This window comes from Pimephales promelas, chromosome 17, assembly GCF_988280905.1.
Source record: "Pimephales promelas chromosome 17, fPimPro1.hap1.1, whole genome shotgun sequence".
NCBI lineage: Eukaryota > Metazoa > Chordata > Actinopteri > Cypriniformes > Leuciscidae > Pimephales > Pimephales promelas.
In genome coordinates, this window is record NC_142785.1 from 5808472 (window position 1) to 5832402 (window position 23931).

The following is a 23931-nucleotide window of genomic DNA, read 5'->3' on the forward strand; positions in this document are numbered from 1 at the left end:
ATGTTTAAACATATAATTTAATATATGTGTTACATAAAAATACACAAATAGCTTTTCACTTCCAATAACTGAGCATTTTAACTTGTTTAGTTTACCATTGGTAAAAAAAAACTGTCTAAAGTTAAAAAACAAAAACTAAAAGATACAAACTTTTAGGATAAAAAGAATAAAAACTTATCCTTATTTCACTAAACATTTTAGATTCATATTTATTCTTTGTGTGAATATTCCTAAATGTTGTTCAACAATTTTAGGGACAATTCTATTGTGAAATGTAAGAAATGTAGTATGTCACGATTTCTTGGTATTCTCTTTATTAAAATAAAATCCATAACAGTAATTTTCTGCAAAAACAGTTAAAGTGTATAACTGATTAGTACTATTTGAGGTAGATGTGCAGTTTTCTTAATTCAGATGCAATCCATCAACAAATACAAATATATTTCATGTCATGAAATCATAATACAATGATAATTATATTCTCATTCAATAATTATTCTCAATTTTTATATTTTTTTCCCCCAGAACAAGTATAAGAAAAGTCCTTTGAATATTACTGAAGACCCATTCACAAGTAGTCCACCTCGGTGTCTTTAAGTTCCTAGATCCAATCAGGGATCCAATGCATATAGTTGCATGGTTAGTTTAGTCCATATCATTTTCTTAACAGCTGTTGCTGATTGGCCCATTCCTGAATGATCTGATTGGCTATGGCATAAGGAGGTGGGACCCAGAACACAGGCGGCTCTCCTTTAGGGTTGCGTGGAGGTTTCTGTAGTGCTTCTGTTATTTCTTCAAAAGTGAACCAGCGAGCATCCTCAAGCTCTGCCGTGTCTATATTCACCTATCCATGGACAGTTAAAGCAGGTTAAAAAGGTTATAAAAACAGCAAAGCCTCTACTGTGCTTTAAATTAAACGCATTAACATTTATTTGGATATGCCTGATTGTTTTTAAGGGTCTCAATATGGTATTTATCCACTTCATTCACATTTTAATAACTGAAGCAATTCTCATCCACACAGAGTTCTATAATTGACTGTATATTTTACCAAAAACCTTTTACTAATTTCACTTGAAAATAAAAAATAGCATTGAGAAAACTTCTTTTTTTTTGTATTTGACATTATCTTTACAATTAAGCACCCGCAGGCTAAAAAAAGGGTAATATGTTAATAACAATAGTCAATACAAAAGCAATACAATTATGAATAAATAAAACTTAAATAATAATGAACAAATGAAGTGTATCTATTGCCATTGAAAATAATAATAATTATTATTTTCGCCCCCACCAAAATAGTGTTCTTTAGATTTTGGGGTAAAATTTCACAAGGAAATCTTCTTGACAAGTTTTGTAACATTAACTCTTTTTTATACAGTTCTTTTAACAATAGAACTAATGTGTCTGGACTGTTGTGGCCATAATCTCCACCAGAGGGTGACTTCTGGGCTATCTTGTCACAAACTTCAATGCGCTATATGCACGCATAAGTTCCACATTTGACGCAAGGATGCTTTTCAGTTTCCGGTTGAGATTAAAGCGCAGGAAAACGGGATTATGGCAGAGTCTTCAAAATTTACTGTCCTCCCGTCTTTGAAACGAAACTTTCATAAGTTTAGATGTAATTTTATATATAGTTATGTTTATTTAATATAATTTTAAAAAGAAGCATAAACACAACGAGGGGTGTCTGTTTTGTCTGTTTTTGTGACTAACGTTTCTTTAGTATAACCATGGAGTATAAAATTCAATATAAATTCTCGGTATTGCATTGGACTCTACGATCGGCGGAAGTTATCGAGCATCCTTACACATTCACCGGAAATACCGCCGTGCATAGAGCCCATTCCCATAAACCATTGCTTGGACTCATTATGTTGTGATTTGGTTCAGCTATGTGTGATTTGCTTGTTAAAGGATTAGTTCACTTTTGAAAAAACTTTTGCTGATAATTTACTCACCCCCATGTCATCCAAGATGTCCATGTCTTTCTTTCCTCAGTCGAAAAGAAATTTAGGTTTTTGATGAAAACATTCCAGGATTTTTCTCCATATAATGGACTTCAATGGGAACCGGATGGTTCAAGGTCCAAAAGACAGTGTTAATAACTGTTTCAGATGCAGCTTCAAATGTCTTTAAACGACACCAGACGATGAATAAGGGTCTTATCATGCGAAACGATCGGTTATTTCTAAGCTTATTCCAAAAATGTAACTTTTATAAGGACAAATGCTAGCCTTGCTATATTCTCTGAGGCGCGTTTGTAACGTCACGTAATACGTGATTACGTTCAAAAGGTCACGGGCGACGTAGCCAGAAGTACAGAATCAAAATCGTCCGACATCGTTGTTTTTCCTTTTAATTCCTTTTTTTGTAAACGGTGTTTGAGTTAGTTTGCACGTTCAACCTATGCGTTCAACTTGTAAACACTCTGACTCTGTACTTTCGGCTACGTCGCCCGTGACGTTTTGAACGTAATTACGTATTACGTGACGTTACAAACGCGCCTCAGAGAATATAGCAAGGCTAGCATTTGTCCTTAGAAAAGTTAGATTTTTGGAATAAGTTTTGAAATAACCGATCGTTTCGCATGATAAGACCCTTATTCATCGTCTGGTGTCGTTTGAAGCTGCATCTGAAACAGTTATAAACCGTCTTTTGATACTTGAACCATCCGGTTCCCATTGAAGTCCATTATATGGAGAAAAATCCTGGAATGTTTTCATCAAAAACCTAAATTTCTTTTCGACTGAGGAAAGAAAGACATGGACATCTTGGATGACATGGGGGTGAGTAAATTATCAGCAAAAGTTTTTTCAAAAGTGAACTAATCCTTTAAGCGCTGCCAATATAAGCCCTGTGCTTTCACTCTTCCTTTGCAAATTGTGAGTGCTTTATCCTGGTTCCTGTATTATGGTATAGATATTCTGCCTGTTTGCCTGTGTAATGAACTCTGTTCGCCCTGTGGTTTTGACCTTCTGCATGTTATCTGGATTATGATTGTGGATTTCCATTATTAAAGCTGTGTTGGATCTTCAACCTGTGTTTCAGAGCAGTTCATCACAATAAGCAGTTCATCCAAGTCTCACCTGCGTTTTGTCTGGGCAAACAGTTGCGTGGCAGGCTAACATAAAGGAGCTTTGTGGGAATGGCCAGTGCTGTGATCCAGAAAACTGTAGGTTCTCCACCTCCAGACCCACCTCTTCTGCCACCTCTCTGTGCAGGGCTTCCTCCAAAGACTCTCCTGCACAGTGATTGGATAAAACAGTGCTGGTAAACTAACGAAATGGTTAAGTAACCCCACAGACTGATATGGTGTGGACAGCAGCATGTAATATATGTGATTTACCCATGTCACAGAAGCCAGAGAGTGCGCTGTACATGCCTGGAGGAAACATGGCCTGGCGAGCCAGCAGACATCTGCTCCCGTCAGACACCAGCACGATCACTACAGGTGCCATCTGCAAGTCAAGGACAAACAGCTCTCTGCTAATGTTCTCAGTGGGAACACAACATTTGCAATTCAGTGATAAAAAACAGGATAATCAACGAGAAATTGTATTAAAGGTCCAATATGCAAGATTTTTCGCCACCAGGGCTCGCTAAACTCTTACAATAGCAAAGGCGCATATTGATGACATGTATTCTGCATTAAGCGGAATTATGGATCTTGTCGTCACGCTGATGGATCTTTTATGGATGAGTGAATAAAACATGACTGTGGTATATGAAGCAGGGCGCGATTGCTAGACCGTATAACGTTACCACCGCCACACGCAACGCGAGTCCCGCGGATATAAAGGAAAAAGGACATTTCATTCTACCGAACTACACGCAAGAGCGGGATTACTCGCACAGGTCAGTTTATTAGACGAATGAAACTTGAGGTAACGCAGCACTGCTTCACTTGCTCTAACAGTTACACTTTCACACTAAACGGCATTTGAGTGTGTTGAATGCAAGTTAGGTTGTTTGTTGGCTGTATGAGCTAGATTAACATTATAAGAACATACAGATCATGTTCTAACTTTTCATCATGTTGAACTAAATAACATTGATTAGTTTGCTCACCATTCTCAACATTTGCTCACCTGTTTAATAAACAGTCCCTCCAGAAAAACGCGATTATGCGATCGCTGAATTCAATGCAAAATCAGCCAAAGTCCGCATATTTATGCGGGGACCGCATTTTTTCAAATACGCCGCACTTTCGCCGCATAAATTGCCGATTTCCGTTTGCATAATTTCATAATCCTCGCATTTTCGTTGCAAAAAAAGTCACATGATTCTTAGCAGAAAGTTGAAAAATGTTGCGTTTGCTTCACATAAGAGCAGCCATTTCCCCCTGTTTCCATGGGAACGTTATGAAGTGACGCAATTACGCGACGCCAGACAGACTCACGGAGGCGATTGACATCTCACAAATCGAACTCGTACAACTGTCTGTCACACGTTCTACTGTCACATCGTTACTTAATAAACAACATAAGATAAAAGTAGTAGCATCAAACAGAAATTACCCGCACACATGGGGTGTTCGAGGCGCACATATAACACTGCAGAGAGTTCAACAGGGAGCGCGCAGCTCTTAAAGGGGCCACACCTTATTTACACTCATACAGTCTGAAATAAAACAAGATGAGAAATTAAATATTCCCAGCACTTTCTATGATGTAGTATGCTTGTTTATCAAAGGAAGTAATAAGAAATGACTCTTATATTAACAGGATGTTGGGGAATCACTTTTTTTCTCTTTTTCATCAAACCGCAATTTTTGCAAGTTCCCTCAATTTTTGCAAATTCCAGCAATTTCATCGCATAAAATTGCATAAATATCCCACATATTCCATCGCATTTTTAAAGAAAACTGGCCGCATAATCAATCAATTTTTGCCCGCAACAATCACACACAAAAAAACTCTGCGTTTTTCTGGAAGGACTGAATACCATTATGGTAAATGTTAAATATAAATCGCAAATTTTTTCACAAATTTTTGGAAATTAATTACCACCACAAAATCAGTCATTTTGATCGCAAAAATCACACAAAAAAAAAATCATGAAATCCTGGAGGGACTGAATAAAGTAACATGCATTACTCGCGTCTCTGTTAAGCCAAAGTTAGTCGCGGGCGTGGAGCTCTCGGCATCTCGAAAGATGTTGATCTTCGTTTTAGTCCTCTTTTTGTCTCAAAGTCTGTTTGCCATGGTCCAAAATGTTTGAACAAAACAACAACAGCGTGAGCATCGTTCTAGGCATAACCGACCCAGTTGTCAACGTCTGTCGCCATGGTTACTACGGCAGTACGAGGTCAAACCTGGCGGAAACCAAGGCTAACGCGGATATTACGCCATTGACTGGCGACTCCTCACCCCTGCTCACACGCCCCGTTTCCTTGGTTAAAATCGCAATTTTCTCACGATTTACAAATAGTTGGAAACATTTGGGATATTGTAAGTAATCAACTAAACAAAATATATAACATTAATATTTTACAGCAAAAATCCTGCATATTGTACCTTTAATCAGGAATTGATTGGGTTGTATTAAGTGGCCATAGAATTGCATTACAAACAATAGTGTAAAACAATGACTAAATAACTACTTAGCTTAGCTACTGGCAAAATGATAAAATACCATTATTTAATTAGTTAAAAAGAGTTTGGTAACACTTTATTTTAAGGGTACATCATTATATGGTAGTTAAGTATTAACACACCACTTGTTGATAATTAACTGGACAAATAGTAACCAGTCATTTATAATTAACTGAACATATATTTTGAGCATATTAGCATTATTTACAACATATCAAATATTTGAAAGATTAAACATTTGCATGATAAATAAGCAGAAATAATCTGAATGTATAGTAAATGCCTTTGAGGGTTACACTTTATTTTGAGGGTCCACTTCAGATATTTGGTCGGGTTATTAGATGAAGATGACATGTACTTGCAAAGTTACTCATAGTCAGTATAATGTCTCTCTTGGAGCATCAAAATAAAGAGTTAGTATCTGCAGTGTTATATTTCTGTGATTTGCCATCTATTAAGTGAACCCAACAATATGAATTATTATTTGTAATAAGAGTTGGTTTAACAGTTCTGTACACTGTTCTTAAGTGAAAAGTATTATTCCACATTAATTATTAATTTGCATGGTACTTATTGAGTGATGTTCAAGTTTTTTCACCAGAATAAGCCAGTAGTTATGGCTAAGTTGCCAGTAATACAGTAGTATTAAAGATCATTTCTGTTATGTCCATGCTAAACTACTGTATAAATAATGCCAAACATTCCAATATAAAATGGCATTATACTATATGTTCAGTGAAACAGGTGTGTTAATGCTTAACTACCACATGACTACAGACACTTAGTGTTAAGAGTTGCCAAGAGGGTCCTCAGCTCATCAATATAACTCAAAACAGCATCAGTGAAACAAACGAGATAAAACGAATTATTTGAAAAATCGGAAACTTCTTTGTATCAGATGTATGTGCATATTGTGGTAGTTGTCCTGTTGTCTGACATCATGAAAGCCCTTGCTTACTTTGGGGTAGTAGGTGACGCCACTGCTGTGGCAAACTCTGAAACTTCCAGATTGGTTCCTGACAGTCGGCTGCCCCGTAGCGCTGCAAAAGCCATTGGTCTGATGCCATCGAAGGAGAGCCTGTCCCTAAAACAAACACCAAATTAAACCGTATTTATACAGATAACATCTTAGAAATGGTCGCCATACAAATGGTTCCAACTTTATTCATTTAATAGCTCTCTTTGCTTTATTATTTGGCATAAAAAAGTTACAATGTAACAGAAGCAGCAACAGATATTTTCTTCCATATTGTGAGGTACTGTATATCTGAATGAAACGGATTATTGAAAAAGAAAAAATGTAGGGCAGGACTAGGTTCGGTGGTTGTTGATTGAAAGGAGGCAGATCTGAATACAGTCGATCGTAAAAAAAGGGAGGAGTAGTTAAAGCTAGCTAAATGATTGAAGACGTTCTGCTTATGTCACCTGAAAGAAGTCTAGTTTCACCAGAGCATCCAGTAATGACATTTTGATAAAAAATTATGATGTCAAAATAAATTAAACGTACGCATGGATGAATTGTTCACAATAAGATCAATAAAGCTTGGAAAAAAGGGTGTATTTTCATTTCATGCAGACTTCAGTGAGATATGTCCATATTCATAGTTCATGTAACAACAAACAAACATCCCAAAAACAGCTTTAAAATAAATACACACAATACATAAGATTTGCCAGTTAACCCTTGTGCTGCATTAGATTTTTAACACCGTTGAGTGCATTAAGGACCAAAAATGGCCACATATTAAACATTGCCTAAAATATTATATATTATTATTATTTTCCACTTTTACCAAGTTAAATCTTTTAACCAGCATCAGTCCTCATCATAACTACCAAAAATGTATTCAATTTCAGGATTTTAACCCTTTAATTACCAGTTTTGTTTGCGAACCCATCGATTTGTATAAGAGGAAAAAACACAAAAATTCAATTATTTTCAATAAACTAAATGCAAAGAGAAAACTTTAGATTTGGATTATCACAGTCCCACTTTGCAAAAAAATCCCACTTAGCGCGTTAGAGACCAAAAATGGCCACCTATTAAACATTGCCTATTGCCTAAAATAAGGTGCATTTCCACCCATAGGGAATAAATATGTAGTGACGTCATCTGGTGGAATACACTATATAATGCAAATATAATGCTTTTGCTTCAAAATGAAAGGATGTTTGTGCAAAAATCATGTTTCATGTATTACTGACAGCCTCAGATTTAAACAACGTTTTAATGGGTTTCAATGGGCCATTTTTGGTCTTTATGGTGCTGAGTGTTACTATTTGATCTACACAGTGTGTGTTATACATATTTTGCAAAATGGGATCACATTTTTTACATGTATCCAAAAAGTCACAATTTTGCCAAATTTCATACCATTTGCATTAAAACAGCCAAAATGGTCAAAGAAATTAAACTGCAAAAGACTAAAAATGTCCCTAATGCAGCATAAGGGTTAAACAGCAAAACCTTTAAGAATCAACTGAGCTAAAAAGTTAAGATGGCTACATCACGCCTTATTAGTGTTCATATAGGGATTGTCAGGTTAACTTCCAACATCATGACAGGAAGATTTGTGCAAGCAAACACCATTCACATTATCACTTTAGAAATTGTAAATATCCAGTTTAACAACAACTATTGTCTAAAGTAGTAATGGGGACAGAGAGACATCAATTTCCTAAGTCAGTTCATGGATGATTGAACCTGCAACCTGCTAACTTACCCCATGTTTTCTGAAATCAAATAGCATCTGGCACAAAAACATGACGGTTACAATGCAGTAGCATTATTGATCATTTAGAAACTTAAAAGTACATACTTTGGCAACAAGAGCAGACTCTAGTCCAGTTAACATGAAGAAAGCTTTCCTGAGGTCCACAAACTTTCCTCTACACTCCTGTTCCAATGCACTGCGGTCTAAATCACCTATAGAGAAGAAATCTACATGAGATGATATATTGGGGCCAAAAAGTATTATCTAGTCAGCCACTGATTGTGCAAGTTCTCCTACTTAGAATAATGAGAGAGGTCTGTAATTTTCATCATAGGTACGCTTCAACTATGAGAGACAAAATGAGAAACAAAATCCAGGAAATCACATTTTAGGATTTTTAAAGAATTTATTTGTAAATTATGGTGGAAAATAAGTATTTGGTCACCCACAAACCAGCAAGATTTCTGGCTCTCACAGACCTGTAATTTCTTTAAGAAGCTCTTCTGTCCTCCACTTGTTAACTGTATTATTGGTACCTGTTTGAACCTGTTATCTGCAAAAAAGACACCTGTCCACACTCCAAACTCAACCATGGCCAAGACCAAAGAGCTTTCGAAGGACACCAGGAAGAAAAGTGTAGACCTGCGCCCAGGCTGGGAAGAGAGAATCTACAATAGGCAAGCAGCTTGGTGTGAAAAAAAAATCAACTGTGGGAGCAATTAGAAGACATACAAGACCACTGATAATCTGGGGCTCCACGCAAGATCTCATCCCGTGGGGTCAAAATGATCATGAGAACGGTGAGCAAAAATCCCAGAACTACACGGAGGGACCTGATGAATGACCTGCAGAGAGCTGGGACCAAAGAAACAAAGGCTACCATAAGTAACACACTACACCGAGAGGGACTCTAATCCTGCAGTGCCAGGCGTGTCCCCCTGCTTAAGCCAGTACATGTCCAGGCCCGTCTGAAGTTTGCCAGAGAGCATATGAAGAGTTCAGATGCAAAAGCCTCTAAATGCCATTTGAAATTTTCTTCTTTAATGATGATTTTTGTCAAACTTGTATATTTAAGTTCAGTAATTTCACTTCAATAACAATTAATAGGTAATTATCATTGCCATTTAAGTGAAATCACTGAACTTAAATATACAAGTTTGACAAAAATCATCATTAACTTAACTGTCACCGTCCCACAGGATGGACGTTTGCCACTATATTTTTAAAACAATAATATCTTAGTAAATACCTTAAATAATATTGACAAACTATATATCATTTGAAAGCTTACAATCTCTAGTTTCCATATTTGGTGACTGAATTTCAAAATATATTACAGAGGAGCCATAATTTATCAATATAAAACAAGAATATTTTCATACTCATAAGGCGTGTTCAGACCTTTATTTTAAAATAGCAGTAAACATGAAAAATCATGAAAAAATGGTAGATACCTCAGTTTGTTTTCATGCCAAAAGTTCAAAAGATAGAATCCATTCAATTATTTTGGAAAAAAAAGGTCTGAAAAGTTTGAAATATCAAGAAAAAAATAATAAATTCATCATTTGTGACGTGTCAGCTTGCTATGACTTACATGCGTGTTCTTTGTATGTGTTTCTTAGAGGTTCAATTCATATCAAAATCTGCCAAACTTCCCATACTACTTCTGAATAGGATCTCTACTTCAGAAATTGTATGAAAATTGTGAAAATAATGGTTCATATCACTCAAAACACGAATGGAAATGCAGGCGCCCTTATATGGGCAGTAATGGAGTCTGATTGTGCCCTAGTGAAAAAGTTTGGTACTGCGCTCAAACAAAATCTTACTGAAAGCTCATTTTTTGAGATATCAACCTAAAATTTGAAACACAACTTGTTCAGATTTTTGGCTTTGATTTTTCTGCCATTTTAGAGTAGCCCAGGTTTTGAAAATATATATTTTTTGTAAAATATGAATAATTAATATTTTTACATTGTACATTTCCATAAACTCAAACTTCAATAACTTTTTTTCTGTTTCACTTTCTTAATTTATTTCACTTCTACAAAAATCTGCCAAATGTCTTCTTTAAAACAAGACCAATCATATGTCTATATTCCAAAGCATTCTTGAATTACAACCATTTAAGTTCGAAATGTGCATTTTCATGTCTATTTAAAAAAGGGGGGGTGACAGTTAACAGGTTAAAGAAGAACATTTCAAATGGCATTTAGAGGCTTTTGCATCTGAACTCTTCATATGGATGATCCAGAAGAGGATTGGGAGAATATCATGTGGTCAGATGAAACCAAAATAGAACTTTTTGGTAAAAACTCAACTCGTCGTGTTTGCACAATCAGTGACTGACTAAATACTTTTTGGCCCCACTGTATATAGTGTATCATGCAGTAATATAAAGGGTACTGTATAGCAGGGGTTCTCAAACATTTTGGTGCCAGGGACCCCTTTCAGGGGAAAAAAAATTCCAAGGACCCCCCTCATATTTATAACAGTTATTGAGCACAAAGTTAATGTGTGAGCGGCAAATGAAATATTTTTGCACAAAATGAATGGTCTCCACCCAGGGTACTATGCAGGAATTTCTAAATAGCCTACTGAGGTAACGAAAGTGATCTTGCTAGGAATCACTTAGTTAGGATCCCTCACTTAGGAATTTTTGATGTTCTTGATCTACACATGTGCATTTTAAGGTGTTTTAAGGCCCCACAATTGGATAACTATAGATTTAGTAGAAGCATGTCAGTCAGTGGCATACATTTTTTTTTTTTTTTGTCAAGATGTCACGAAACACAATCACATATTCCAATCAGGAATGGCCTTAAAAGAGAAATGTTTCAATAATTAGGCCTATTCTGCACACAAATAAAGCCCATAAGCCTATAAATACAATGATAATGGCATTATGTTTAATAGGTGCGTGCGTTGTTAATTTGAGCTACTGTAATTAGCTAAAAAAAAACATACAGTAGGCTATATGTTAAATATATGAATCCATAATGTTAATCTCATGGGCACAGTATGTTTCTATTGACCTGCTTTTTCCTTTTTTAAAGTTGAGCTTGATTAATACTTTGCAAACTGATTGTTTCAGTCGTTTTTTAAAACTTTTATCTAAAACAGCTGTTTAGTTTATGTTAATTTAAGGCCTACATCTTATCTCGCACTTTATGACCGTTGACTGAAACGTCGTGCGGGGAACTTTGAGTTCACTCCGACTCAAACATTTTGACATTGACGAGCTATCGTTGTTAGTCTGCTGAAGCACCTCAGACGAGAAGGTCAGTATCATCGCGATGTGCATCCTTGCAACCTCAGTTGTGGGTACGGCCCTGTCACTATGCACTTTTATTTTTATAATGATCAGACTTCTAATGTCAAATCTACAGTAGCAGTGCTAGAACTGACTATTGTGCGCGCACGCGAGACGCCGGCGCGCAATTACATGGGAATTTTTCCTCAGCAGTGGAAACAGGAATACTCTTATTTATGGTCATAGATAAGACAAGAGTGCATCATCCGAAACGGTAAAGTGTCCATTTTTTATTTGTGTATAGGCTACATTATAAATGACTACAAAATGTCATGCCTTTTAAAAATACAGAAAAGAACCGGATGCGGGTTCATGCCGTCTCTCTGTCTCCTTTCTGGCGCACGTCCCGCAAAATCAACAGCAGCGAATCTACTTGACGCAAAGACATAGATTATCTATCTATAGAAAACTTTAAGTGTCTACTTTGTATTGTTTTATGTTAAATGCTTTATATAGGCTAAGTTACTTAGGAATAAACAGCATGTTTTCAGATGATAAAGAAAACATGACTCATAGCATGGAAAAAAACGTTAGGTTGTAAATTATTTCGCGGACCCCCAGGGGTCCGCGGACCCCACTTTGAGAACCACTGCTGTATAGGGTTCACATGGTCACAGAAACCCTGAAAATATGAATGTTGTTTTCCTGGCCTGGAAAACTTATAGAAAATATTTGAAATAAGAACTTAATGTGTCCAGGAACAATCAAACACTTCTCACATTCCCATTCCTATAGCGTTCCTGTATCTCAAACTGTAAAGCATGGAGCAAAACCAAAGCAATGTGCTGTAAACGAATACAACTTTTGGATAAAAGCACTTGGCAAATGTATAAATGCAATTGAAATTTTATTGTGATCTTTTTTTTTTTTAAGTTGCAGTGTGTTCAGCTTTAAAATATTTTCATAGTATTGTGTAGGAATGGCTGTATTGACTGACCCACTTCTAGTGAGAATTGTGGTTCACTCTTGTCAGTGCATCCCAGAAGAAAAGATTCGTTAATAAAGTGTTTGTCCTTTCCAACCTTCTCCAGTACGTGTTCCAAATCTAGAGGAATTAGCATACAAACATACAAACTTATATCCAAAAACGTTTCATTTATGTTATGGAAGAGTTCAAGTGGTGTTGTATTGAGACCTGAGCTTTTCAGACACGCCAGTTTGTAAACGCCGCTGTTGGTCTTCTGCAGTAGAGGAGCAAGCTTATGATACAGAAGAAAGTTTCCAGACCTCAGTGCTTCTCGACAGGCCTCATCATCCTCTCTTAGTCTCATAAGGTACCTAAACATGAATATTTTATATTATATTAAAATGTTAAAGGGATAGTTCACCCATAAATTAAAATTATTTCATTAATTACTCACCCTCATGCTGTTCCAAACCCATAAGACTTTCGTTCATCTTCAGAACACAAATGAAGATGTTTTGGTACTTTGGTACCTGTTATCCGGACCCCACCATATATACCATTTAGGAACTATAGTCATCCCTGATTGTTCTTAACCCCAGTGACGGGTAGGTTTAGGGGTGGGGTTAGGGGTAGGCCACCGTCCCTGATTGGTCTTAACCCCAGTGACGGGTAGGTCTAGGGGTGGGGTTAGGGGTAGGCCATCGTCCTTGATTGGTCTTAACCCCAGTGACGGGTAGGTCTAGGGGTGGGGTTAGGGGTAGGCCATCGTCCTTGATTGGTCTTAACCCCAGTGACGGGTAGGTCTAGGGGTGGGGTTAGGGGTAGGCCATCGTCCTTGATTGGTCTTAACCCCAGTGACGGGTAGGTCTAGGGGTGGGGTTAGGGGTAGGCCATCGTCCTTGATTGGTCTTAACCCCAGTGACGGGTAGGTCTAGGGGTGGGGTTAGGGGTAGGCCATCGTCCTTGATTGGTCTTAACCCCAGTGACGGGTAGGTTTAGGGGTTGGGTTAGGGGTAGGCCATCGTCCTTGATTGGTCTTAACCCCAGTGACGGGTAGGTCTAGGGGTGGGGTTAGGGGTAGGCCATCGTCCTTGATTGGTCTTAACCCCAGTGACGGGTAGGTCTAGGGGTGGGGTTAGGGGTAGGCCACCGTCCCTGATTGGTCTTAACCCCAGTGACGGGTAGGTCTAGGGGTGGGGTTAGGGGTAGGCCATCGTCCTTGATTGGTCTTAACCCCAGTGACGGGTAGGTTTAGGGGTTGGGTTAGGGGTAGGCCATCGTCCTTGATTGTTCTTAACCCCAGTGACGGGTAGGTTTAGGGGCAGGGTTAGGGGTAGGCCATCGTCCTTGATTGGTCTTAACCCCAGTGACGGGTAGGTTTAGGGGCAGGGTTAGGGGTAGGCCATCGTCCTTGATTGGTCTTAACCCCAGTGACGGGTAGGTTTAGGGGTGGGGTTAGGGGTAGGCCATCGTCCTTGATTGGTCTTAACCCCAGCGACGGGTAGGTTTAGGGGCGGGGTTAGGGGTAGGCCACCGTGGGGTCCGGATCCCACCATATACCATTTAGGAACTAAAGTCATCCCTGATTGGTCTTAACCCCTGTGATGGGTAGGTTTAGGGGCGGGGTTAGGGGTAGGCCATCATCCCTGATTGATTGGTCTTAACCCCAGTGACGGTAGGTTTAGGGGCAGGGTTAGGGGTAGGCCATCGTGGGGTCCGGATAACAGGAAAGTACCGATGTTTTTATTTTATTTAAATTTTATGAAATCTGAGAGCTTTCCATAGACAACTGCCACATCAAGATCATTAAGAGATCGTAAACCTAATCCATATTAATAGAGCGGTTTAGTACAAATTTTCTGAAGGGACTCGATCTATTTAGATGAACAGATTGAATTTAGGCTTTTATTCACAAACATTCATCAACTCACACATCAGTTGTGATAAACGGAAGCTCAGCATGTACGCTTGACGTGCGAGAACCAAAGAGGTTCAGTGTTACGCACATAGACAGTAAAAGAAAGGTTACGCAGCACCTTTCAGCTTCCGCAATGAACCAATGAGGTTTTGTTCTCACGTGATAAATGTTTATTTGTGAATAAAAGCCTAAATTCATTTTGTTAATCGTATAAAGCGATCAAATCTCTTCAGAAAATTTGGACTAAACCACTCAATTCATATGGATTAGTTTTAAGATATCTTGGTAGATGGACAGAAAGCTCTCAGATTTCATCAAAAATCTCTTAATTTGTGTTCCGGTGAGAAATTAATGACAACATTTTGGATGAACAAACCCTTTAAGAACGAATTGCTTGAAATTAATGCTGGCCATTATTATAGACAACTTTATAATTAATAGCAGTTAATACCAAAAACAGCCCATGAAATCAAGCCAATCAATACGTCATGATTTTTTAAATTATGTTAATTAGGCCATTTTACAAAAAATAAATAAATAAATAAATTAAAAAAATAAATAAAAACAGAAAGAAAAAACAAAACTATATTTAGGACTGTAGATTTTTAGAAATAGTTTATAAGTTTTATCTGAATCCATTATATTAACTCCAGTACTCCAAAATGGCATTCTATTTTTATTATAAATAAATGGTTGTATTTTAAAAAGACAGACCTCGTTCGAGACATATATCCAGAGCAGGGGCGGGATAACACCAGGTTACAGTTGAAGAGAAGCTTGAATGACTTCAGCATGTCTAAAAGGTCCAAAATATTAAAGGTTTTAACAGTCACACTTGCTCGACCCAAATGTCACTTTAAAGAGTTCAGCAGTCATGAGATAACTGCCTTTGAAACTTTGTAACACGTAAAGGGGCAGTACAGACTCTTCTTCCACTATCACGATTTTCTATAAATGACAGTTTCTTTGATTATGTTCGTGAAAATGCATAATGTTAGCCAAGTGAATGACACAAAAGTACAAATATTTTTTAACAAAACTACACACCGCGACTGATTCGGGGTTAAGGTTTCGTAGAACGTAGTCGCTCTCCACTCCAGGAAGCTTTCTGTTTACATAACATATGGCACCCTAAATAATATACAGTTATTATTAATAATAGACAAATGTGATTACTTCTGTACTGTCCCCCTGCAAACGATGCCTGCGCGTAATATGTACGAGATCAGTACGTCATCAAGAGCGTCTGTGGAATCAATGTGGAAACAGCGCCCTCTTTCGTTGGAGACATGGATAGGTTTTTAAATGTGCATTATTTACGTTTTTTTTATGATAAACAAACGCACCATGCTATGTTTTTGGACATACTGTGATGATGCTACGTTTTTGGACAAAAAAACTATGGCATGATTTGAAGTACCTGTACCGTTGAAGTGAAGAAATGTATTCTATGAATAGAATCATAGCACACCATGTGTGTATATGACAATCAAAGTAGCATTACCATCACTGTCTACAGTATTTATTAAAAAAAATCCATAACATTTTATAACAAAAAAATATAACAAATGTTTTTTTAATTCCCATCATTGGACTATAATTTTCACCACAGACAACATTTTTTGTCAAAAGTTAGTGTATTTACCAATTATGCTCTCTCAGTAAAGACTCAAGAGAATGCTGAAAATTAAACGCAGTAACATAGCTTTCTGAGAAATCAAAAACACAAGAGGCAGGATTATTGCAACACAAAGTGGTCATTTTATTTTTATGAGTCACAAACGCACCAAAAAAAAAAAACTGCTCTCCCATTCACTCACAGTTTCAGAAAACACTTTTGGTAGTTTGTGAAATATTTGTATGCCACCTACTACAAGAGCTAAAAGCATATACGTCCTAAGTACAGGAGAGATGTACTTTATCAATTTGGATAAAAAGTAATGTATGCATAGTACAAAATTAGAAAAAATACATATGCTAAAATCGGAGTGTGATTTTATGTGACAGTGAAATAAGTGTTCGCTGCTCTGTCTAAACAGCAGGAGGCGCTGCAGCTCAATCCTTTTCTTCTGTACAGTTTTCTTCATTTGAGCTGCGAACGAACCGCTGAAGAGTGAGAGGGAAAGAAGCTAACCAAACAACATTTTCCCATTTTGTTTTATCGACTCATTCCAGGGAGGAACAGTAAGTTGACCTGCTTATTATGCTTCAGTAAACATAATCGCTTCAGTAAATATACTCACTATCATAGGCACAGGCAAGACACTCTAGAAATTTCTCTGCATATTTCCACAGTTGTCCCGTTCAATGGAACTTACTGCCATTTCTCTCTAGTTAAAGGCCGGTTCTCAAGACATTTTACTATATTTTTCCAGGGATTTGGCTGCGTAACGTTTGATCAGGTGATGAAAAACACTCTTGCGTTATGCGATCTTAAAACCAGAACCATCCCTCCTACTGTAAGTTAGATATTCCTGCAATCAATAACTTAGCTTATTGCAATATGAATGGTAACAGTCAATTGTATACTTATTTATTAGAACAAAGCACCAACATAATATTTAGATTAATATTAATAGAATCCATTGGCGTTATAATTTGAGGTTTGCCTCTGTAGATCTGTTCTGGAAATATGAACATGACAAAGACAGTCAAAGATTATTTCCAGCGGAAAAAAGAGACACAAGGCGCATTACAGAGGCACAAGTCAAGTATAGTGAAGTGAGAAGTTAGTATAGTAAAGTAAGTTACAGTGTTTGGGTCATGTACTGGGGGAGGGGAACGGACGTGGCAGTCAATCCACATCATTTACAAATATCCCGCTTACTGTAAAACATGGAAATAATAACAGTCCCGTCTGTTGTGACCTATTAACATAATCTACTTAACGTTACTTACTTTTGTACATTAGAGAAGACCATTCTATTTGCACAAGTACACTTACAAAAAAAGGACTCTTGTTGTATGGTAGGCTACCACACCATGGTATTATCATGGTATTTATTTATTTAAAAAACGTGGTAACTAACTATATTAATACAATTGTACTTTTTGTTAATGTTAATGTTTGCACTCTGATTAACTCCTCAAATCTGACCCTAAAAAGTCAGATTAATATTTATGACTAATAATTTAGCTGTTACTATATGAACAAGCTCCACATTTTAGCTCACCTAACACAACTTTTTGGAGTTCCGTGCAATGCATGGTTATACAATTCAGTTTGATAATCCAAATGGAAAGACAAAATTGTATCATTTTAAATTGAAATAATAGTTTAGTTGAGATACTTCAACAATAGTACTATTGTCATAAAAAAAAAGAGAAATGAAAATAACAGATATTTTGAAAACTTGAATTTGAATTGATTAAAGGAAATTCCAAAATAGATTTATTAGAACAATATTTGAATCAATTGTTATATTATATTTATAGAAATTGCTACAATTTATTGCATATATATATATCATAATTTATTTTAAAGAATAATTTAAAAATGTAAATAATTCAAACAATATTTTTGTTAGAAAAAGGCCTTTACAAGGGGTGTTGTCCTCATGAGTGTCCACTTTCAGAACGCTTCCCTGACGTGACCCCAGGCTATTGCTTCTTTAGTCTATTCACTGCAGGATTTTAGGCAAGCCTTCTCTACAAGTCAATACTAGTTCCTCAAATGTTTAGTCAAGTATATGTTCTGATTACATTCTTGTCTTTTTGAATTACGATAACGCATTTTAAACAGGCACTTGTTTTCATCAAAAATGGTTTGTGTGCTACTGGTTTCAGGTCTTATTTGTGTTTGTGTAAATTCCTGTAGCGCTGGTTTTAGACAACAGATGGTCAAGTTTTTGAAAACTGCTGGGAATTGTATTAGTAAGCTGTTTGTTTTGTTTTGTTGAGCTTTTCTGAGATTTTTAACACCAGAAGTTCAGGTCAAGCGACGGTCAGCACAGTTTTTAAGGAACAGCTGTTTTGTGAATAACTTTGGACTTCTAGTTCTAAACTGAAGACTATTCTTACTCACTCACAACCCGACAGATAAAGCTTTTATTTTCTAGTTCTGTGTTCTCTTTCTTGAGGCTTTTTACACGGATAAAATGAGAATGACAAAGTGAACTGCTCAACCCAACCCGACACCCATTGTATGTATAACCTATAAAAACACAATGCATTGTTCTTATAAAACCTGCTGCAGTCTTCAAACCATTAGCAAAAGTGAATAGAGATCATGTTGATTTAACGGAAACACTGAAATTGATGAATGCGATGTTTGCATGTATAAAACTTAGCCATGATGCTACGAGTTATATATAAGGTTTGGATTGTGTTCAAACGCCTTAGCTTAGCAAACACACACAACTAATAATTATCCCACATAAAATGGTTTTAAAATCATCTGTTTCAAGATTCCTTGTGAAAAATAATTCAGCAGGCTCTCAAATCACTTCTAAAAAGCAAATACTCAAGAGGCATGTTATCCAACAGTGGCTTTATCCCAATTCACATACTTGTACTACACACTAAATGCACTTCACAGCTGAAATAAAATTGTCTTTTGCCTACTTGTCGCTTTTGGCTTGCTTAGTTGGGGACATTTAAAATTCAACAATAATATTGATCTGCCTGCATTGACACCATTAAATGAGAGCTGAAATGAGCTGGACGATGACGTCACTGTTTTCTCCAGACCGGCTATATAAATGAACTAAATTAATAGCCTTTTTACAACAAAAATGAACCACCACTGAATTTACTTAAAGGAGTAGTTGACTTTTAAAAAAAAACTTTTGCGGATAATTTACTCACCCCCATGTCATCTAAGATGTCCATGTCATTCTTTCTTCAGACGAAAAGAAATGAAGGTTTTTGATGAAAACATTCCAGGATTTTTCTCCATATAATGGACTTTACTGGTAACCAAACGTTTCAAGGTCCAAAAGACAGTTTCAGTGCAAACTGTTCAAAGGGCTTTAAACGATTCCAGACGATGAATAAGGGTCTTATCTAGCGAAACGATTGCTCATTTAATAAATAAAAAAAACAAAGTTTAAGTTTTATAAGCACACATGGTCGCCTTGCTCTGTTCGTGACTCTCCTGTTCGAACTCGTTTATCAAAATGAACAAATCTTTTTCCGAGTCAATTTGTTCATTTCGTTCGTTGAATGAACCAAATGACTCGGAAAAAGATTCGTTCATTTTGATGAACGAGTTCGAACAGGAGAGTCACACAGAACAGAGCAAGATGACCATTTGAGCTTAGAAAAAACTTTAGACTTAAACTTTGTTATATTTTATTAAATGAGCGATCGTTTCGCTTGATAAGTCCCTTATTCATCGTCTGGAATCGTTTAAAGCCCTTTGAACAGTTTGCACTGAAACTGTCTTTTGGACCTTGAACCGTTTGGTTCCCAGTAAAGTCCATTATATGCAGAAAAATCCTGGAATCCTTTCATCAAAAACCTTAATTTCTTTTCGTCTGAAGAAAGAATGACATGGACATCTTGGGTGACATGGGGGTGAGTAAATTATCAGCAAAAGTTTTTTTTTTTAAGTGAACTACTCCTTTAAGCTAGACTGTGACACTATTTTCTTCTGGTAACAAACTTTATGGCATTATTTTCCTGTTATCTCTGTAAAGCTGCTTTGAAACAATCTGTACTGTAAAAAGTGCTGTAAAAATAAGGGTGACTTGACTTGTCCAGAATATATATATATATATATATATATATACAGTATATATATATATATATATATATATATATATATATATATATATATATATATATATATAAAGGATACTTTTAATTTATTCTGAAGCAATGTTCTCATCAGTGTAAGTGTTATCCTCTCCCTTAAACTGATTTCTAGGGCATTTTTACCCTTATTATGAGCATTTTTCACCTAACCCTAATAGGCCTAAATGTATACAAATTCTTAAATTATATCTCATAATTTCATAATAATATAAGTTCAATTAGAGTAATGAGACACTAAAGGGCTGTTAGCAATCAATCAAATCAGAATCAACAAAATCCATCTTTCCATCACACACACCTTTCTATAATTATATAATAATTAAAAAAAAAACTGAACTGCCTCCTCTCCTCCAGTTACAGAAGGGTTTGTATGCAAATTAGTCCCCCACCAAAAACAAACAAACACGCATATACGAATATGAACACTTGGAAAATCCACCAGAGAATTGAAATCATCCAGATTCCTTTGCATGCTATTGTCTGTGCACTTGATTTGGGATGCACTAATTCTAAAACTTGCATTATTATTTAAGATGGTTAACATTTAGACATATTAAGACACAGTGAATGCAGCAGCTTTCCAAAAAAAACCCCAAAAAGGTCAGCAAAGGAAGGAAGAAGTTTGTGCAATCTGCTCGTTGTTCTGCCCTATTTATAAACTGAAGGTACAGGCTAACTGCTGTCGAGCTGCTGGCAGGCCTGTCCTGTTTCACAGTGCCAGCGTGGTTTTGAGTGGATCTGTCTGGCACAGAACAACTCGCCGTGCCTCAAGTTCTTTTACGCCTCGCTGCTGAAATACATTCATTAAAGGGATAGTTCACCCAAAAGTTCTGTCATCATTTGATGTTTTTTTTCCAAACATTTCTTTCTTCTGTGCAACATAAAATATATTTTGAGAAATGTCTGTTTTTTTTTTCTCCAAACAATGTCTAAGTTTACATGTACCGTTATGAGATTTAGGCACTGAATATTTGAACTTTACCTCATGTAAACGCAATAATACTTTGATCAAATTGATGCGAATAAGAGTTATTGTAGTAAAATATGTGGCGTATGATGATTTTAATCGGTTGGTATTAAAACATTTAAACGGATCTATACTACTTTGACCAAAGTTTGCAAGTGATTGTGACGCCACAGATGACGCTGTAATGCACAGATTCGAAAACAGCGTTAAAGAAGGCATCACATTTTTGGGGTTTTTCTTTCTTTGGCTGAACACAAAATAAGAAATTTGAAGAATATGGGTAACCAAACAGTTGATGGACCCCATTGACTTGAAGTCAATTTTGTTTGGCTCCCAACATTTTTCAATATCTTCTGTTCCACTGAAGAAAGAAATGCGTACAGGTTTCAAATGACATGAACTTTATTTTTTGGGTGGACTGTCCATTTAATGAATGCTTCTGCAACTTACACATGGGTTAGACTTCCTATTTTTTGTGATAATATTTTGTTGAGCTCATTAGATTTTCTTTGTCAGTTCCTGATTTATGTTGTGTGTATATTTGACTTTACAAGAAAATACGGTAACACTTTAGAATACGGTTCCTTCGTTAATGAATAACTACACAAGAACTAATGAGTAACACAATATTAACAATCTAGTAACTATTACTAACAAGAAACTCTGATTAACGAACTAGTAAGTAATAGCGCACAGACGAAAGTGGTAGTTCACTATTAAGTAATCAATAACAACTATTTTTTTAATACTTCCCAGAGAACTACTGAAAAAGTTTATTAACAATTTAGTAACCACTATTAACTAAAAGAAACTCTTATTAACGAATTAGTAAGTAATAGCTCACAGATGAAAGTGTTACTAGATACTTCTGTGGGAATTACTAATTATTTGGATTCGTATTATAAAGTGAAGATCATTGGAACTAACTAGTAATTACTCAAGTGTTACTAAAGACATTTTCTAAAAGTATACTAAAGTTCACCAAAAATCAAACGTTTGCACAAATCGTGACTAGATCATGTAGTAACACTTGAGTAATTACTAGTTAGTTCCAATGATCTTCACTTTATAATACGGATCCAAATAATTAGTAATTCCCACAGAAGTATCTAGTAACACTTTCATCTGTGAGCTATTACTTACTAATTATTTGGATCCGTATTATAAAGTGAAGATCATTGATTGGAACTAACTAGTAATTACTCAAGTGTTACTACATGATCTAGTCATGATTTGTGCAACCGTTTGAGATTTTTGGTGAACTTTAGTATACTTTTAGAAAATGTCTTTAGTAACACTTGAGTAATTACTAGTTAGTTCCAATGATCTTCACTTTATAATACGAATCCAAATAATTAGTAATTCCCACAGAAGTATCTAGTAACACTTTCATCTGTGAGCTATTACTTACTAATTATTTGGATCCGTATTATAAAGTGAAGATCATTGGAACTAACTAGTAATTACTCAAGTGTTACTACATGATCTAGTCATGATTTGTGCAACCGTTTGAGATTTTTGGTGAACTTTAGTAACTTTTAGAAAATGTCTTTAGTAACACTTGAGTAATTACTAGTTAGTTCCAATGATCTTCACTTTATAATACGAATCCAAATAATTAGTAATTCCCACAGAAGTATCTAGTAACACTTTCATCTGTGAGCTATTACTTACTAATTCGTTAATAAGAGTTTCTTTTAGTTAATAGTAGTTACTAGATTGTTAATAAACTTTTTCAGTAGTTCTCTGGGAAGTATTAAAAAAATAGTTGTTATTGATTAGTTAATAGTGAACTACCACTTTCGTCTGTGCGCTATTACTTACTAGTTCGTTAATCAGAGTTCCTTGTTAGTTAATAATAGTTACTAGATTGTTAATATTGTGTTACTCATTAGTTCTTGTGTAGTTATTCATTAACGAAGGAACCGTATTCTAAAGTGTTACCGAAAATAATTATGATTCTTCATTCAGATGTAATGTCCCCATCTAGGCCATGTGGTCTGCACATGCAGCTTTTAGTGGTGGATCTTCTATTCTAGGTGAAAGATCTTCTGGTTATGTGACACTGACATATTCCCTTTTACATGTAGTTTGCTCAATGTGTAGTAGATCGTACTTTATCAAGGCTATTCTTTTAAAGTTCTTCAAAAGTTTTTTACAAAATATTTTGTTAACTAAAAAAACTTTCAAAAAAAAAAAAGAAAGAAAAATGCATTATGGTAAAATTATACATGTCCAATAATTCATAAACCCACACTTCTGCTGGAACGTGGTGGCATATGATGCAAAACATTACTGATTGATTTGTTGTCTTGTTGTTGTGTCAAGAAACAAGTTGTTTATGCAAATTCAACCAAACCTTGTCTGTGTTAGTCAGCCAGATAACAATATTTTGGTGAAAACTCATCTTTCTGTGCTATACATATACACTCACCTAAAGGACTATTAGGCACACCTGTTAAATTTCTCATTAATCCAATGGGCTATATGCACGCATAAGTTCCGCATTTGACGCAAGGATGCTCGTCCATTTCCGGTTGTGGAGATTTAAGCGGAGGAGAACCGAGGAAAACGGGATTATGGCAGAGTCTTCAAAATTTACTGTCCTCCCGTCTTTGAAACGAAACGTACATACGTTTAGATGTAATTTTATATATAGTTATGTTTATTTAATATAATTTTAAAAAGAAGCATAAACACAACGAGGGGTGTCTGTTTGATCTGTTTTTGTGACTAACGTTTCTTTAGTATAACC

The 23931-nt window shown here is 36.1% G+C and overlaps 2 protein-coding genes across 7 annotated transcripts in view; one reads left to right on the plus strand and one right to left on the minus strand.

Annotated features, from left to right (window-relative positions):
• Nucleotides 1–293: 293 nt before the first annotated feature.
• Nucleotides 294–15678, minus strand: nudt13 (nudix (nucleoside diphosphate linked moiety X)-type motif 13). Of its 4 annotated transcripts, none has more exons than XM_039656090.2 (9): nucleotides 15500–15678; nucleotides 15167–15248; nucleotides 12763–12905; nucleotides 12565–12672; nucleotides 8420–8526; nucleotides 6559–6684; nucleotides 3353–3464; nucleotides 3093–3247; nucleotides 294–844 (listed from the first exon to the last, which is right to left on the minus strand). In XM_039656090.2, exons 2-9 carry the CDS (start codon nucleotides 15244–15246, stop codon nucleotides 656–658), a joined length of 1020 nt encoding a protein of 339 aa, XP_039512024.2. In that variant the 5' UTR covers nucleotides 15247–15248; nucleotides 15500–15678; the 3' UTR covers nucleotides 294–655. The 4 variants fall into 4 exon arrangements, with proteins under 4 accessions (XP_039512024.2, XP_088977948.1, XP_088977949.1 ...); XM_089121822.1 differs by having other exon boundaries at nucleotides 15629–15647; XM_089121823.1 differs by lacking the exon at nucleotides 15167–15248.
• Nucleotides 15679–16529: 851 nt separating this feature from the next.
• p4ha1a (prolyl 4-hydroxylase, alpha polypeptide I a) overlaps nucleotides 16530–23931 on the plus strand; it is a 31151-nt gene continuing 23749 nt past the window's right edge. For all 3 annotated transcript variants that reach the window (XM_089121821.1, XM_039655589.2, XM_039655590.2), the window contains exon 1: nucleotides 16530–16636. The gene's annotated coding sequence lies outside the window, so the exon portion shown is untranslated. The remainder of the gene's footprint in view (nucleotides 16637–23931) is intronic.